Source organism: Xiphias gladius, chromosome 23 (assembly GCF_016859285.1).
Source record: "Xiphias gladius isolate SHS-SW01 ecotype Sanya breed wild chromosome 23, ASM1685928v1, whole genome shotgun sequence".
NCBI classification, from domain to species: domain Eukaryota; kingdom Metazoa; phylum Chordata; class Actinopteri; order Istiophoriformes; family Xiphiidae; genus Xiphias; species Xiphias gladius.
The window spans coordinates 19,832,567-19,851,877 of NC_053422.1; the positions used below are offsets into that span (position 1 = coordinate 19,832,567).

Genomic DNA, 19,311 nt, shown 5'->3' on the forward strand with positions numbered 1-19,311 from the left:
AGAAACCCCATTAAAACAGCTGCTCAGATTCAGCCAAATGCTCCAAAACTGATAAGAACGATGCTTCATAGAACAGATGGATAATGACCCAAAGCATACTGCGAAAGCAACCCAAAGGCTTTTCAAGGCAAAGAAATGGAATATTCCACAATTGCCAAGTCAGTTACCTGGCCTCAACCCAACTGAGCATGCTTTCACTTCCTGCCGACAAAACTGAGGGCAGAAAGACCCACAAACAAGCACTGAAGGCAGCTGCAGTAAAGGTCTGGCAAAGCAACTGAAGGGAGGAAACTCAGCATTTGGTGATTTCCATGGGTTCCAGACTTCAGGCAGTCATTGACCGTAAAGGATTTATTGAAAATAATCCTTAAATTTATAATTATGTTGGTTTGACCAATTACTTTTTAGCCTAAAAAAAAAAATGGCAGTAATTCCTAAATGGTTAATGCAATAGTTTTGAGTAGCGAGATTTGAAGCACTGTCTTTGGTCAGATTATGGCAGTTTATATTATGACATAAAAAAATATGGGGTTCGTGCAAACATAGGTGCTGTTTTCTCTAAAATGTAGTTGCTTACCTCTCAGTCTGTAACTAACAATCATGAGCACTAAATCACAACGTTTATTCATTAGCCAGTTAGGCTCAAGAGAATGATAACCTGTGGACTACTTTACAGTAGCTTCCATGTGAGTGATGCAAGAAGATAAATATTGTGTTCTATTGGATGCCTGAAGGGACATTTTTATAGGCAGTGGCTGGATTTTGGACTATAAAAAATTCCAAGCCTCTTATCCCCTGCATATTTCATCTAGGATTTAATAATACACCCGGCTCTAAATCGGCTTGAAAAACAAGATGTTTTAAATTAGAAATGCAGTTCCATGGTTACATCTCACCAACAGCGAAGGTTTTCCAAATTAAATGTGTATCAGAAGTTATGCACCATAGCTAACCACTGTCACCTAGCAACTACAACCATGTGACATCCTCAGTTTATGTGCAATATTTATGTGGTTCTACTAAATTCACATGCACATGTGATCTGAGTATATCTGAATTTTCATTTTAGAAACCTAACTAAAATGGCAATTCATAAGTTACTTACAGTATTTGTGCTTTAAATTTTTTCACAATTCATTAAATGCATACAAATGTAGAATTCTGAAGGAAGCTTGCTTTTTTTTGCTCAGGTTTTTAACACCTTTTAAAAACAATATTGGTTTAATTGTTGTAAAATTTACCATTAGCTGCCAAGGTACATAACTCTCTGTACTAGATATGAACTCAGAGTATTTTTAGTCAAGCTTCAATGTCTTTGACCTTAGTGATGCCAATATGGCCAGAATTCAGTTTTCAAATAAGTTATATACCCTATGCTTGGTTATTGCCATTTGAAATTGAGTTTGTAAGAGAAAACTTTGGGAATAGCTTATGTGTCCGTTAACAGTGCAGTTACTCTGAGAGTTTAATTTACAGGCTAATACCACAACTTTTCTTATGTGACATACTCAGACTTTGGATTGCACTCTGTATATCCACAAACATCCATGTGTGTGTCTAACAGAACACACATGGATGTTTGTTGGGCTGAATATATCTTCATACTATGCCCTCACTCTCAGATGCAGCAGTAGCACATGGAAGGTCAGTAAGTGGCTAATTCAGCCTGCGCCCAAATTATTGCCCCATCAACCTTGAGTTGGCACAAAGCCCTGCCAAGGTTAATGCTGTATGAGGTAATTGATCTGGACCTCTCCTGACAATCTACAGTGTGTGAGAGAGATTCTTGTTGACTCCTGCATTGCTTATGGCTTTATGGCGGCTCTCATGAATAAGGCATCTGTGGCTTGGAAACATGCAACATATTTGGGGGCCACCTGTCTTAGAGCTTTCTTTGCTGTGGAGTGCTCGGTCCAATGTGGCTTACACCCATCTGAGCCTGCAGCTGTCACCAGACCTGAAGTCCCCAGCCCCTTCTTCATGTATAAATCCAATATGAAAGTCTTACAAGAGTTTCCTCTTGTCAGGAGTTCTCCTTACTATTTTCATGGCCTTATATTGATCTTCTTCAGTAGCCAGAAGCATTGAGTTCGATGGATGTATATTTCCACAGTGCTGCTTTTGATAATGTGGAGCACCCTTTCGATGACATTTCATTGTCATTTGTACTTTTCCCAGTTGTCATTTGGCCATGAGGACAGAACTGGAAATGTTAAGAAAATATAGCATCTAGCCTTTATTTCTTAGGGCTTAAGCAAGGGATATTTGTAGGGAAGAAATCAGTGGTTAGGGAGAATCAGTGGTGGCTGTATTTAAGCACTGTGATGTGATGTTTTTTTTTTTTTATTGGGGCAAACTACAGCATTATACTAGCAACAATATTAAAAACACTCCATGCTGCCTTTTAATCACAGAACCCATCACAGTGCCTCCAGCTCTGTCTCCAAGGGTTGACTTGTCCCGAGAGAGCTTCCAGTATGTGCGCTGATGCGTGGCCTCTTCCACTAGGACCCTGACTTGCTTTACAGCAGAGCAGTAGAGGGACAGAAAGAAGAGGGGAAGGACTGGAGATGGGAGGGGAGGGAAGAGGAAGCGAGAGAACAGAACAAAAAATTCCATCTGTTCTGGGTTGGATGGCTCATTTTTTAGCCTGGAGAGAGCAGCTTTGAATCCAATTTGTGCCTCTTGCCAACTGTGTCCCAGAGTCCCTTGTGGGGGCAGAAAAAATGGAAAAAAGGCCGACAAGCTTTTCAGTGGGTCAGGTCAGGGCTGGTCTGACCCATGTTGGGGCTGGCTTTGTTTGGCTCAAGAAGGGTCAAGGATGGATGTAGTATGTTAGGACAATTACCAGTGCCTTTTAAATTTAATTGTAATCTCATCTCTCTACTTTCAATTCTCTCTCTTTTCTTTCCCATATCTGGATGAAAATGACCATGCAAATGAAGAACTGGTGTGTGTAGTGTTTTTGGGGGCGACCAATATTTCTCTGCCAATAGACATGAAAACAGTCCGATTTGCTTCTTAGCCTCCTAATAAACCCTTCAAAGCTGCTTGAGTAAAAGGGAGCCAAATAGATTGAGAATTTCTGCTGGGAGAAAAAACGTATGGTGACCGGTATAATACGATGGCCTTTTGAATCAGGCTTTCCACCAGAATTCCTGACTATGATTGTGCTGCCAGTTTCTTAACAGCAGATTACCAATAAAATACCCTATTTTGTAAGAGGAGAGCAACAAAAAGACTGTGATAGTACAGCGCTATGATCCCATTCTAGCCCTAGCCCTGAGATTGAAGGATGCCTCTCTGCATTTAATGGGTTATAAAAATTCCAGCTCTGACTGAACAATATGGTGCCGTTAATGTTTTGTGTGTTTGGAATCATCTGTGTATCAGCATACACATGTACAGTATTTCTTTGATGTTTCCTTGAACTATTCCCCTAAGTCATGCTACTCTATCCATACCTGCCTCTAACCGAAAAACAACCTTCTAAAACACACAGCCGCTCCATGACTGAGGTGCTGCTCCTGCATATTGAATGAGGCTGCAGTAGATCAGAAACAATAACCGATGTGTTTCGCTTTTCTCCCCAGGGGGAAAGGGCCACTGAAGAATACTTCTGATGTCATCAGCGCTGCCAAGAAAATTGCCGAGGCAGGATCAAGAATGGACAAGCTGGGCCGCACCATCGCTGACCATGTAAGTCGTTAATGAACCTCCGTCCCCAAGGGTTTGATGTAAACTACACCTTTGTGGCTGCAACCCCAATATATAATTAGTATTGTAGCAATCTGCCACAACGACACTGTCAGAGCCTGATGAATTAGCAACAAGTGAAGCAACACAATGGACAAATAAAGGGAAGTTACTCACTTTCTCATATAGAAAAATTGTTGCACAAACTTTGACATAAGTCAAACTATTGCAAAATTACGTGTTTCAGGCAGGGGGAATACATTAAAAATTTTGTTAAATGTGAAACCTCACAATAATTTACTGAATGTCCTTTGTAAATCCTGCTCCAGTATAAAATTAACTTCATTAATATGACCTATTTGTGATTGCTGTGTTAGAAGTTTGGGGTACATACTTCATTAATGCTACTCCTGTTGTTACTACAGTGCACAAGTTGACACCACTGAGTTGAGTAAAGTTTTTCATTATCCAAATGCACAGCTCGTTCTCAGCTCCTGTGTTGTAGAAGGAACTGACATTGCTGCATGCTGTAGTACTCACAAAGTTTGAAAAAGCAAAAAACCTTTCATACTGATTGCATCTTGATAGCCCCTCCTGTTTTTTTTTGTTTTTTTTTTTTTAATACTGTGTTTAACAGCACTGCATGTAAGCCGGATTTAAAGGCTCAGAATAGGCGGCAAACTTTTCTTTTGGAATGTACTGTGCTCCTGTTACTTTAAGCCATTTCTACAAAAAATAATAACAAAACAACATTCAGTACATAAAATTTCTTTTTGCACAAATACTTTTTATTTAATTTTTTCTCATTTGCACAAATCCAAGTAAAAGGCCTGCAAAGCAAAGCCCTTGAGATGTTAACAACTGCTATGATTTTTGTTATTCATGAGACACCCCTTACCAGTCTTTACCAATTTCTTTCAGGATCAAACACTCCCTCCCACTCTCTCATCCCTCCTTCCCCCACTCCCCAATTCCCGATTCCATCATCTCTCCACATCTATCCCTTACCCCAGACACTATGGTCCTTGACATAGGGAAACACACATTCAATTATCCATGGCCTCATATTTCACTTAAATACTTACACTGTACCACTCCTCAGGGAGACACTGTACATGATTTATCCCCCAACTTATTTATATGCCATCTCTTAGGCAGAGACTTATTGCCACTGTGTCTGCAATATGTATACATTTTGTTGTTAAATCAGGGAAGAGTTTAGTTGTGATGTTTTCAAGAAGACATGGTCTTCTCCAGTAAAAACAGTGCTTGCTTCTGTGGTTGAGATTTACCAGGTGAGGGTTTCTCCCAGTTGTGTCCAAGCACACAGTCACTCAGGAAGGCACACACCGACATAAGATGTTTGCTATAAGATTTCAATTTCGATAACGTTGGAGGCTTCTTCAGTCTTTATTCTCCTCTTGTTTTTCTTGATATCTCTACTGATACCATGTTGTTAAAACATTGTTACAGCATAAAGTCTGTTCAATAATGTGTTCATTCCAGTCAGTGTTTCAGGATTAGATTTAAATCCTTTGCATCACTCTTTATTAAATCTGTTAGAATGTATTTTGTACCATAATTAAATATTTGTCTCTGAACAGTCAAGGGTGTCCTACACAAGGCAGTGCTTAATAATTGATTTAACGATCATGTAGTTTTATGTCATGGCTTTTTTCAACTGGCTGTTTGCGTAATGAAAAGAGATGTGTTAGGGCTGCTGGGGCACATGTGAAATATATTCCACATGTACCGACAGTGGCCAAAAAAAACAACAACTCCATGCTCATAAAACACTTCTCCATAAATTTTGTTTAGATTCAAAGAGGTATAAGAGATAAATAGATTACTTTTGTATGATTTTCTGCTCAACCAGGCATTTCAATTATGCCAACACATGCTAGAAACATCTGCATTTAGCTTTCAGCAGAGATCTCACTCTCATAGTCTGACAAAATGAGCTGCTGGTCTCCTCTTCCTTCACGTATTATATTTTATTTAGGGTGCCCTCAGATCCTTCATATTACAGGTGCACATCTAACACAAAGTAAAAGTCTTACCTGTACTGACCTAATTGCATCCAAATCATCTGAACAGGGAATAAGCCGTTCTGGAAAGTGACTTTTTTATGCCTCACTGACGCTTTTGAAGATGCTTATTCATTTTAATGAAAACAGTGCAACCCCCCAAAGAAAACAGATGGGCATCTGTGTGGGTGTGTGAGCGTGTGTATGTGTTTGTGTGTATGTATGCCTACATATGAACACGTCTGTTGACTGGCCTGTGTCTTTGTAGGCACATGTGTATGGATGTGTGAGATTTGGGTGACTTTTTTTTATTCATCCATCCTCAACTATTTGTAGGTACCTATTTCTTTATCTTTTTAATGCCTATGTGTATGTTTGTCTGTGTACACCATTAAGGGATTTTGGGGTTTGAAGCACTCAAAGTATGAATAAATGAAGAGCGTTGGCTGTTGGAACAGGAGTCTTTGCCAAGAGTGAGGACCCCTCCAGCCTCTGAACCCATCCAGCTGGCCCCCCGAGCCTTGGTCTCTCAGCAGAGACCAAAACACTAGCAGACCAGGTGACACTCACCCGTAATACATCAGCCAGAGCTCCTAGGGATGGACATAGGGTAGAAGGGAGGATCATGATGGAAAGATAGGAGAGGTAGGAGGACGGGACAGTACATTTGTGTGGAGAGAGGAACCTCCCTCCTGAGAGATGAATCCATTAAGAGTTTTTCGCTTTTTAATTAGTGGTGTAATTGCCAGGTGGCAGTTTTTTACAAAATTTATTTATTTACACAAGGGGTTTATATTTAGGGCTGTATCTCTAACAAAGCAGGAGATGCCAAAGGCCCACCTCAAGCAAAAGCATGGCATGTTGGGGTAGTCCACATACTCCAGCAGCTGTAGTTAGTGAGTCACCAAGATGCACAAATACTGACAGAGCGTCAGAGGAGCAAAGGCAATGCTGGGACTGCTCATTAACCTAGGCATATTAATTACTTGCGCTCTGTGCCTCTGGCCTGGAGGGCCTATGAGGGGTTTATTCCTCATATTAAACACATTGGCAGATGGTCCGAGACTGATAACAAAGCTTCTTACCCTGCATTTTCCTTCGCAAGACTGTGTCAAGGTATGTTTTGCTATGTGCATATTGTGTTCAACAGAAATATGCAGGTGGACACGGTCTAGTTTGGGGTTTTTGAAAAAGAGTTAAATATGTGTAATAGAGCCTTATTAAAATTTAACAAAATGAGTGTAGTGCAGAGATGAGCTGCAGGATTTAGGTCAGTGCCATGCAAAGGTCTGCACTGCAGTTTATTAAGAATTTATGACCCTCCTCTGCAGGGCACCTTATGAGAATTCCATCTGAGCCGGCTGGTAAACAAATAATGCTATGTAATTGAGATTTATAATGCAAATGTGTTAGCCACTATGTAGCCCATAAATTTCTGCTGCTTGCCTGTTCAATACATAAACACTTGCATGTACACATACAAACATTAGCACATAAAATAAGGCTAGCATATTTAGAGAATGGGCATGCGCTTGCTGTGTGTTTTTTGTGCAAGTTTTATTCTCATGATGTATACTGACATACACAGTGTACTTTTCCAATTTGCATTCAATCAGTGGAGATTTATGGTGATCCATGGGCTCTGTTGCTGGTCACAGTATAATCCCAGCTCTGGCCCTAGACGCTTTACAGCAGACAGGGTTGTAAATTACCTACTGCAGTTGAGAAGCAAAATCACCCAGAGAGCCCACAAATTCTCAGCTCAGCAGTTCAAGGGTCAGCCCTCAGCCAACTGCAGTTCAGCCTAACCAAGTGATGCCCACCTTGTTTGCTGGTTGAGAAAATTTGTAAACACCCAATGAATTTTTTTTGAGAGGCATTTACCCTTGATAATTCAGTATTTTAATGTTTTTCTTGTTTATACTGAAGTTTTGCCTTGAAAGAACCACATTTTGTAACCAAACAGCGCCTAGAGATGGGGAATTCATTAGAAGAAGCATGGAAAGAACAGCCAAACACCATTTTGAGATAGCTGTAGAAAATCATTGGTTCCTTACCTGTGGACAGACGTTTGATACTTCAGGAAAGAAATGGATGACTATAGCTGCTTTCACACATGCACTGCAACCCTGAACTTTTGTAGACCCAGAGGAACTGTATGCGTGAACGCAGATGTTCAAATCAGTTAAGCCAGACATTCAACGGACTTTACCCTACTGGCTCCCTAGAACAAAGTCCATGTAATGTCTGAATGAGCTGATGTGTAAATAGACTAGGTAATTGTTTGGAGAATTCACAGCGAGCGTGGGGGCGCGTTGATGACGTTACTATCCTGCCTCCTGCACGCTCTACCCAGGTGCCACTCCCCGCCTAAACCAAACAGGGTATTTCCAGTAGGTGTGAACACATCTCGCACGGACGGTTGCAAGACGTGTTCACACTTACTGGAAATCCAGTAGTGTGCTGCATGTGTGAAAGAGCAACTCTGGACAATGTCCGAACATGATTCTATGGACATTGTCTGGAATCCATATGTGAAAATGGCTTGAGTTTCAACATGGCTGTTTGTACTTATCTATTCTGTAGCAGCTGTGTTATCAGTTTTGCTAACAAGTACTACAGTGAAATCCCTGACTGACAGGTGCAGCATGAACATTAAAAATTGATGAGAGCTATTTAATTGGTCCCTGTGGTTACCTCTGAAGTCGGTCTTTTTGGCTTGCCCCCAACTTGATTTTCTCCTGTCATACCCAGACTCTGTCTGCTTCAATGTCACATTGACATTCCCGAGTGCCAGTGTGATCGAATTGGCCCCATGCAAATATGGAGCATCTTTTTAGCAGAAGCAGTGAGCAGAGGAGATCTGGCTATCATCATTCTGTTTGATATGGATCTTGATTGACATTGGTAGCCCATGGCAGATTTATATTTAGCCATCAACAGTAATATAATCAGCACAGATGGTCGGAATCTAATGTACAGCACATTATAAATGTAAATTCCAATAACTAAGTCGTACACAGAAAACACACTCAAAAACATACTCAACTACATCAGAGGTCTTATGACTAGGAAGTCCGCTCAAGGATTTATCCAGCTGTAAAACTCTGACTTTCTCTTTCATAAATTCACTTTCCTCAGTGCCTTTGACTCCCTCGCTTATATCTTCACTTTTCAGTCACTTTCACCATTTAATCCACCGCCACTGTTTTCACAAGTTTTAAATTCCATTTAATATATTGAACAGTTTTTATGTAACACTGTATTTATCTAGAAGTGTCTATGGATGATAGCTTGGAATTGATAATTTCCTAACCCTGCATAGCCCTATATCCTACTTCAGTTCCTGACTAAAGTAACAGAAAGGTCTTTCCAGTGATTTGTTCCTTGTATCTCCTTAAACTTTGCCATTGATCTCAGTCACACTATTTTTCCCAATGGTACACAGAACACTGCGTCACTGCAACCCCCGTGGCAGTTTTGAGATGTAATGACCGATAAAAGGCTTGTTGTCCTGAAGGTCCTCTCTCAGGTTAGGCACAGTTAATTATCCACAACCCTCTACCACACACACAGACACACAAATGTCCACACCCTCACCCCTAGGATTGAGGCATAGTTATCAGTATACCTTTTAGAATTGACACTGTCTGTTTTCCTTTTTCAGTGAAGTTTCTCAGCTCAATTAAAAATAAGCTTAATGAAACAGGTGAAATAAAAGAAAAAAATTGTCTAATATATAAGTTGTCATTTTTAAGTTGCTTAGCTAGCTTTACATTCTCTGGGTCTCCGATAACCAGGCTAAAGTCTAGAGGATAAAGGCAAAGTCCCTCAAACCAAGACACCAACCAATGAAACTACTCAAAAATGCTTCACTGAGATTTTTGAACAGTGTTAAGTATCAATTTCATCAAAAATATATCAGAAAATACCCCCTCTGTTCACCGCCCCATGGCACTTCCCAACAGGTTGCTGACAGAGGCACATTAGAATGCTGCTGTGTCAGTAAATATTGGAAATTGGCATTTCCTCTGGGTGATGCGTCCTGAAAGGTCAGTGTTGGGCGGCAGAAGCACAGTGGCTCTGCCTCTGTCTCTGGTCTGTATAATGGAATTCAGTGGAACTGCGTGGCATTTCCAATGATTGGACCTGACCTTCCCGATCATCATTTATATCATGGACACACGTAGCACAGTGAGATCCTATTGTTCAACATCCTGCTCTGTCATTTTCACTGCCTCATTTCCTTTTATTTTGTGGAGTTGTGCTATTGTTTACACTGTGCTCTGAACCTTTACTAGAGCAACAGCTTAAAAGCAAAGGAATGCAAAATCAAGGAAGAGCTATCCGCACACTTAAAAAGTGAGACCTTCATGAATATTGAATAGTTATCATGTACGGCATTGGTACTTAAGGGATTAAGAGAATTAGTGTCAATTTCGTTAATTAAAACTACGATGACAAGACATCACTGACATTAAACACTGACTATATCAACATGCAATATTGTTGACAATAAGAGGGGAGACTAAAATGTAGTTTAAAAAAAAAAAAAAAAAAAAACTTATATCCCCGTATTTTCGTTGACGGAAAAAAGTAGACAAAATTACATAGTGTTTTTTCAAACAATTACATAATCTAAATGTCCTACATTCAATGGCTGCACTGCACATTTATCTTCTTTCACGCTCAAATCATCTTCCTGGCAATTCTTCGCACCCGTGAACACACTGCCAACAGTTCTAGACTGGACCCAGCTATGCACTTAAATGCTATGGCTGTAGGAGATTGGATCCCATACAGTGAAAGGAAAAGAACATGACTACAAGACTCCCAAGTAAGGCCTACAAAATTAAAATAAAATAAAAACCTTTCAGGCACACTCCTGACAAAACTGAACATTTTAAGGGTAAAATTTTTACAGGGCTGTTGTACAATGTTCTTTTCGATTGTGAAATGTTTTCTTTTTTTCTGGCTACTTTCTGAGGGACTCATATTGCAAGAGTGAGATTGCATTGGATTTGTTAATGTTGTTGCATCTTTAAAGACTTGATTGTTAAAATCATTTGGGTGAAATCTTACTTGAACGCAGTTTGCTGAAGTTTGACTAAATGCTCTTTCATGGTCTTGAGTAAAATGTCAAATGTTTTTGTCGGCTAAAACTAGAGTAAAATGTTTTTTCTTTTGACTAAGACAAGACTAAAATGTCCAGAATTTTAGTCGGCTAAAAATTGACTAGGAATAAAAAGCGTGAGGTTGACTACATATGACTAAAACTAACGTGGACTTTTTTTTTTATCTCAAGACCAAGACTAAAATGTAAAAATAGCTGACAAAATTAAAACTAAGAAATTAAGCTAATTAAAATGATGATCTACTACCCTTTGACACAGCTTTTATGTTTCACCCTTATTTTTCCGGTAAGGCACTTAAAGCCACCAGTGGAGGGACAAGAACAACTATACAAGAATCGGTGACATTTCTACCTGTACTCCTGGCTCCTTTTTGTACGATGGTGACTCACCTTTTCTATTAGTTTGCCTTGAAAAGGTATCCGGAGTTGTGTGAGGAAGTCTCTTGTGCTCCTCTTCCTGCTTTGCCGTCTCTCAGTAGTAGCTGACCCAGCAAGGTTAACTGTTCCAGTCCATAACTGGCCACACAGCATGTGGAAAAAGGCTATATCATCAGGCTTGAGGGACATTTTACAGAGACAAGACGAAAAAAACTCGACTCTAATGGTTGAAGTAACTATCAGAGGAGAGAATCGCTCAGTGAGAGCAAGAATGATGGTCCCTTTGTTTTTCACACAACCAATTTTTGGAATGGCAAAGAATTGTTTAAATAGTAAAGCCCCATGTGGGATTAACTGGAGGGGTGTTCACAATGTGATTTTCAGCATAACTGCTGGGTTATGGTGTTTACACAACCTGCACATACATTAACATAAAAGTTGAACATATACTTATATTACATTCCCCAATTTATTAATTATCATTTGCACTATTAATAATTCATACCTTCAAGTATAAAAGAAGGGACCTAAATGGTTTATTGGTGAAATGTGAGTTACTTACTGATACCTATGATTTCTAGTCACCGAGGTACTTCAGCCTCTGAAACAGTTAAATTGTGACACAATTTGTTAACACCCCTCAAGTTAATCACACACAGGGCTTTTGTTTGCATTACCAAACATCCAAGGTGTTGTTATCTCTTCTCTGTGCAACTTATGTATGTCACAGTCAGAGCAGCCTTACAGAGCTTCCTGAGTGCTGAGTGAAGCCAGCAGCTGAGCTGAGTATGAGCACAAGTGATGCTTTCACAGTGCCCTGCTCTCAGCCGTCTGAATACTTCCCCAAGCCCTCATTATCATGGCTGCTGCATTCAGCCTCATCCCAGGTCTTTGCTATTGCATGTGTGCATCCTCTCTCACACACACACACACACACACACACACACACACACACACACACACACACACACACAGACACACACACATACACCCACACTCTGTTACTTACTTATACCCCCTTCCAACTACAGCTGAATCCTCCTGTCTGTGTCCCTTTTCCCCAGTTGGATTTCTCCCCCTTATTTACTCCTCCATACTGTTCTCCCTCTGGCTCACTCTTCATCCTCGTCTTTTCTCCAACTACTTATTTTTCTTTGGTTCTTTCCTCCTATTTTTTCCACTCCACTCCCTCTCCCATTTTCTCTAGTCTCTCATCCATGTATTAGTCCTCTCCTGTATGATGATCATCCCCTCCAGCTCCCTTTCCCCTCATCACCTCTTGCGTACTTTTCTTTAATGGAATCCCAAGTCTTACATTTACCTCCTCTCTTATTTAGCTTATCCTTCTATTAATCAGGAGTGAATGGTATTGGTAGTAAGGATCATTTTATTAATAATGTTGCAGTACATCTATAGAGCTCTCAGTAAGGAAAGACATAATTGTAATGGGTTTAGTTGTTTGTTTGTGTTACCTTTTAATTTGTGTTTATGTGTATAGATAGAGTGGGTTTATTGAGTATGGTGAAAGGATGTGTTACTGATAAATTTGTGTGTGTCCTTTTTCAACTGTAGTCTCCCACGGTCTGATGTACTCTGTTTATGAATAAGCATGGTTGTGCTGGCTGGGGTGGTGTGTAAATGCATGCATGCATGGCTGTATGTCTGGGAATGAGTGCACTATATTCAGCAGAGCGCTCTACAATCCCACCAGGGATACTGACGCGCTCAGCGGGATTAGACACATCATAAGTCCTGGTGTGTTTGAAGTGTCCAAAAAATTACGATCCCAAATATGTTTCCTTTTCCTCCGTTTGCAAAGAGAAAAGAAAACAGGGATTTCCTCACCATCTGTGGATTAGTGCACTTTAATGGTGGTAATGGCCATTATTGAGAAATGAAAAAACTAGGAACTCCACTTTGTCTCATTTGCTCACCTATAGACAGACAAAATGCCTCTTCATTTCATCTGGACGCATGGAATCACACTGCATACTTAAGTTCTACAGCACTGACCTTGCCAGCTACATCCTATAGAGATTCTGTCAACTAAAATATTGGCTGCTATTACCTCCCTTTCACCTTTTCCCTGTACTCAGAATTAACAGCTGCCAAAGGACTCGTCCGTCAGACAGTCAAACACCTGCTCACTCACATGGTTACCCTAGTGCTTTTCACATGTATAGTTAGTTTGGTGATGTGAAAAGCTGCCAGCCTCTGATCTGTAACGGAGTCAGTCTAGCCGTGTTGTGATCATTGCTGACATACCTTTTGTTTGTGTCAGGTCACTCTGATGACCTTATGTAAAGTGTCAGGGCCCCATCAGGGTGTTTATGTCCCTCACTTGAAGAGCAGCTAAGAAGAGTACTGCGGACTAATTACTATGCTGGCAGGGAACTTCTTTAGAAAACAAGGAAAGGGATTGGAAATGGTGTTTCAAGGTAGAGTCCTAGTCTATTTATAATGAAATGAAATAATTCAAAAAGTTTGCAAAATCTAACATCTATTGCCACTTTCAAGAAGCCTTAATGATGATTTAATGGGTTTCTTGAAGTTGATGATTTTTTTTTTTTTTTGTGCCTGCAATGTATGTTGTTTTGTGTTCATAGCTGACTTTTGACAATATTGTTATGCCTTGTTGGAAACAAATGTTAGGCATTTTCAACTTGGTACCTTGAACCTATGGCCTAAAAAAATGTTTTGCCACACATTGTCAAACATTTTTGTCACAAGAATCCAGATTGCTGACAGCTAGGATGGTGATTATCACTGGTTCAATTTTGAAAACATGTTTTAACTATGAGCAGGGCTGCTGTTTACACTTTAAATCAAATCATTTTGTTTCCAAAAAGACTCCATGCAAGATCAATACCACCACCTAAAATGAATTGATTGACAGCAATGTTCGTCTCCTAATAGAATTTGCATTCTCTGTGACTTGATAGCGCTTAACCTTGTGAAGATGAGTTATCAGTCTACCAGGTTGTGGGCGTGCATTTGTCATTTTGCCTCTGAGCACATCCCTTATGAGAGTGTCTACCTTACCTGTCACACTGGTTCTAACTCATCTTGATCATTGTGTCTGCAGAATCACATAAATATTCAGATTGAGTAGCAGCAGCAAATGAATAAGTGACAAAAATTGATTCATTGTACCACCTGAAAGCATGTAGTATTATAATAAACATACCTGTTTGTTCTTACACACTAATTGATGTACACATTAGTTGACAAATGTTGTCTTTCTCTCTCGCAGTGCCCCGACTCTGCCTGTAAGCAGGACCTGTTGGCCTACCTGCAGCGTATTGCCTTGTATTGCCACCAGCTCAACATCTGCAGCAAAGTCAAGGCTGAGGTTCAGAACTTGGGAGGAGAGCTGGTTGTGTCAGGGGTAAGTTCAACATCACTTAAAATCATGGACACATTGTCTACCCTTAACAATATTCATTATGCTAAGGTCCCAGAGTGACTAAAGAACAGTTGAGCAATTGAAATGGGGTATTAAATTGAACTTGAAGTAAGCTTAACTATTCACTAAGCTTGTTTTGATGACTGCAGAGGGCCATAAGAGTTGGTGGCAGTATTGCAGTTTCAAAGGTAGCAACGTCCTAATAAAAGAGGAGAGCAAGGATACTTAAAAAAAAAAAAGGTGCAAACAGTGCAGGCTTCAGAAGATTCACAAAAAAGGCTAAAAATGTGAAGTGAGGCAGGTAATGCAGTCTCTTTCTGAAGCCTCAAGGATACACACGTTGCATCATTTGTGAGAAACAATGAATTTAAACACAACTATTTAATTCCTAGCTAGAGAGATTATTAAATCAATAGAACACACTTGCTACTTTCTGCCCTTATAAATTAAAAATACTAAGGCTTAATGGCATTAGCTGCTGGTTGTGTTGAGTTCATGATTAATTCTCTGCGCTGTACTGTAATTTGCAGCGTATATTTTATATCGAACACGCAGGTAACAGAAATAATGGGTTTCTCTGCTAGAAAGGACTAATGTTGCCTAAGTGTTCCTTAACATTTTTACTACTTAAGATAACACTGTACAAGGCCAATGTTTACAAACCCTCTTAAGCCTTAATTAACCACTTAGGTGCCAATTGAAACACATTGCTTCTATGTGCAGGAAATGATTAATTCCTCCCTCCTTTCTGTAGGACTGAGTGTGCTTCCAAAACTTCCAGTCAAGTGTCACCGATTTCTCTGGGGCTATTAAACTGTGGAGATTAAATTGGTGTGACCTTTTTCCATGCTCTCCAATTTGTCACATCTGTTTGTATGCCAGACAAACTTGGAAAGGTCGTTAATTTTTTCAGTACAAACACTTGAGTTTTGGTTTTGCCCCTGGAAAGCTTATAGTACAACAAAACTGGACAACATTAGAAGGATGGGAGTAGTTTCCTTTCACTTGGCATGAATCCCAAAAGGATGTAAATGAAAAACATCAAGCTTTGCTTTCACCATTTTACAAGGCTAATTGTTTCTCTGCTCTTTTCTCATGTCCTCTTCCATGTAATCAGTTGGACAGCGCCATGTCCCTAATTCAGGCTGCCAAGAACCTGATGAACACAGTTGTGTCCACTGTCAAGGCCTCCTATGTTGCATCTACTAAGTACCAGAAGAGCAAAGGCATGGAGGCCCTCAATATGCCAGCTATCTCCTGGAGGATGAAAGCTCCTGAGAAGAAGCCTTTGGTGAAGAGAGAGAAGCAGGATGACGGCCAAACCAACAGAGTCAAGAGATCCTCTCACAAGAAACATGTCAACCCTGTGCAGGCTCTGAGCGAGTTTAAAGCCATGGATAGCATCTAGACCCGCCTATTTTTGATTCAAAGAGAAGACAAAATATTGACCAGTGAGTTTATATATAGATTGAGCTTGTCATTCTATCAAAAAGAAAATGTTTTAACATATTTGTTCTATCTTTGAATAGACAGCTTGTTTGTTTGACTCGTTATATTCCTACACTGCCTCGTTTATATTCCATAAATTCAGATGTGCTCTAGTCTGTAGCATTAACTGTCTTTTATCTGGAAAGTACAGTTAGAGGGAAATCAACTGGACAAAGGCATTTTTAAAAAAAATTTTTTTCCTTTTTTCTTTCATGTTCTTTGAAGGAAAGTGAGTGGGTTTCATAGATATTAAGAAATAATTCCAAGAGGCTTTTGATTATTTTGTATTCTAACCAGTTTTATACTAATACTACAGGGTCTCTGGTGTTTTTACACTATAAAGTTTGATTATGGCAAAATACCTTCTGTACTGCAAATATCAACTATGCAAAATCTCAACTGCCTTATTTTAACTCAAGCAATATTTGTAGTTCATCTGGATGTGCTGGGCTAACTGCTAAGATTTAAATATGTTTTGGTTCAGCTTGAAGGAACCAAAGTCAATATATTTCCATGTGTGCCTGCATTTTTCTAACTTTATACATTGTTATGCCACTATAAACAGTAAGATAAGTTTAACTGACTTTAAATATGATATTCAGTGCTGTATAACTAATGATTTGTATCATTTGGACTGGTAAATGCAATTTCTTTATAATTTAAGCATCTCAAATTATTTTTTCTTGATGTTTTTTTCATGTTCACATGATGCAGCAAACCAAAGGTGACAGAGTATTCTTTTCTCTGCCTTCTGTTTTGCTACATGACTGATACATGTGCTTGATCCTACACTTAAGGGCACACAGATCTACCCAGTCAAACCTCTGAGTCTGGGAGAACCCAGTGGGCTAAACAATGAGTAGACCATGTGTCGGTACTCTTCAAAGCCGACAAACTTCATTACCTGTCAATGAGACCAAACATCTCCACAGTCGAGGAATGTGTCCAAATTGATGGATCAGTACGTTTTCTCCACAGCTTATAGGAAGGCAAGGAAAGGAGGGGATTTCACTGACTTTAAACTTTCCTTATTGTTTGTATTAATTGTCCTTAAGGTAAACACTAATCAAGATTTTGTTATGTCATGCACAATCTTTATAAAAAGAGAACCTAGAAACAAGTGCCAGGTGTTGGAGCTTTAAATTGAAACAGGAGAAAGATTTTTTCTTTTTACTTCAGGTAACAACTGCCGGATGGACGCTCTCTGCAGCTTGTTCTCCAGTCATACATAGCATTCTGCTGCACAGTGTTGCATTGGTGTACAGCAAGACTTTGAAATCCTGCTGCTTTGGTCTTGGGGCTGAATCTCTTTTTTGCTCGTTTGACATCTGTGAACTACAGCAGGATGGGCAAGTATGGTTATTTGACAGGTGGATATTTTTTACTGTAGAACTGATCATTTCGAGAGTGTTTTTCAGTACGTTTTTCCTCACAGTTTGTCTTTTGCTGTGTTAGAGTTTGGTTTTGAGTGATATCAAACTACTTTGCTGTGGATTTTTTGTTATTGAGAGCTGACTTATTAGTGCACACGTTTCTTTTATTCATGTGCCTGCTTTATATCTTAATAAACAATTGAAATCAAATTACTGTTTTACATTTCTTTATCCGGGCTCTCCTTGAACCCATGCTTTCCTTATATACTATGTTTTGCCATTATACCAGATTTGTGTTGTTGTAACAAGGTTAAGTCCTCAGAAAGTGAAAGCCCTAGAGAGTCGTTTTTGCTCTAAAATATTTTAGAACGCCCCCAAATATGTTGCTTTGCATAATTAAGGCATATTTTGTATATATGCCAACCATATAGTCTGTATTACTGACTTCAGGGATATATACAGTATGCTCCTGTAATTGGGTTGCTCTACTGTTGTGGGATATTTTCGCTTTAAAAAAGAAAACAAAAACAAACAAAACAAGTGCAGCTTTTTACATCAAACATGCTCCTCAGTCTTCGGGTGGTGCTTCTTAAAACAGCAGCCTGTGAAGAAAATGCAGTGGTAGATCTAAGTGCACATAGCACATCAGAGTCTGAGTCGTCACTCAGAGGACACTGAGTTGAAAGATCCACCTTTCCATAATCTAACAAGTCAGTTTAAGTATCACTATGTTCTGTGATGATTTTTGTTTATTGCGTTGATTAGGTAGAGTAAGGGGTCTACCTTATCTACATCCCCTTAAGATTCCTATTAAGTTTCCCAGAACAACTTGGAACAATCCACAGAGAATAGATGTGAAACAGGAGAGGAGAACTCTTTAAAGCTGCATTACATTATGATGTATTTTACGGATTGCTTCATCAGATCAGATGTAAATACAGTAGACTGACACTAATAAGTAAGGATAAGTATGCAGAGGTGGACATTCACAAAATACATTGTCTCAAATAGTATGCCTAAGTGCAATTTGAGATTGCTGGAAAATGTATGGAAACAATACTGATCACAGACGGAATCATACTTGAGAGGTTTCCACGCTATAGAGTATATGTTACTCCTCTCCAATTGTATAAGATGGGTACTGTTGACTTGATATTTGGTGTGCAATAATAAAGGTCTTCTGGGAGAATGTTAAAAAATCCCTGGGTTAGATTATAGGTCATAACATCCCTTGTGACCTAGTGTTATATTTAAACTACAATTAGGTATGTTATCTAACTTCAGCGAACAATAACAATGGCTTCAGAAAAAAACATAAAAGTGAGCAGTGAGTTAGAAGGATGCAGGAGCTTCCATAACAAACATCATTGCTCCATACATTTCTAGATGGAGGGACATTTCTGAATGGTATGACAAAAAGCAAGTTACGGAAGATCTATTGGTCCATAGAACTGAACAGTTGTGAATATAGCTACACATTTTGGGAAGATGTTTTATTTGTGACTATCTCAGACTACGCATTTAAATATGATTATTACATTTTGTTATTCACAAGTAGGCCTATTATTAGAGCACTAAAAATACTTTATACTCAAATGCAAATTTAAAAAGGTGAAAGCACACTTTATATAATTTTGGAACTATATGGCCATTTATACTAAGCTCATCCCCTCCTCAAGGAGCGAAAAAATTGTGCAGACATATGGAGCAGACTGTTGGCAATATATTATATAAAAATGACACAGTTATTTTATTTTCCATAATACCTTATGTTTTTACTCGTGTTGTGCTGGGGTGCGTGGGGCAGAA

General features: G+C 39.3%; 1 protein-coding gene across 4 annotated transcripts in view; it reads left to right on the forward strand.

Annotated features, from left to right (window-relative positions):
- ctnna1 (catenin (cadherin-associated protein), alpha 1) overlaps nt 1-17,712 on the forward strand; it is an 81,944-nt gene extending 64,232 nt beyond the window's left edge. For 3 of the 4 annotated variants that reach the window (XM_040119444.1, XM_040119443.1, XM_040119441.1), the window contains exons 16-18: nt 3,594-3,699; nt 14,489-14,623; nt 15,759-17,712. In XM_040119444.1, coding sequence (XP_039975378.1) covers nt 3,594-3,699; nt 14,489-14,623; nt 15,759-16,049 — 532 coding nt within the window. In that variant the 3' untranslated portion in view covers nt 16,050-17,712. The remainder of the gene's footprint in view (nt 1-3,593; nt 3,700-14,488; nt 14,624-15,758) is intronic. The other variant, XM_040119442.1, reaches the window with a different exon arrangement.
- The last annotated feature ends 1,599 nt before the right edge of the window (nt 17,713-19,311 follow it).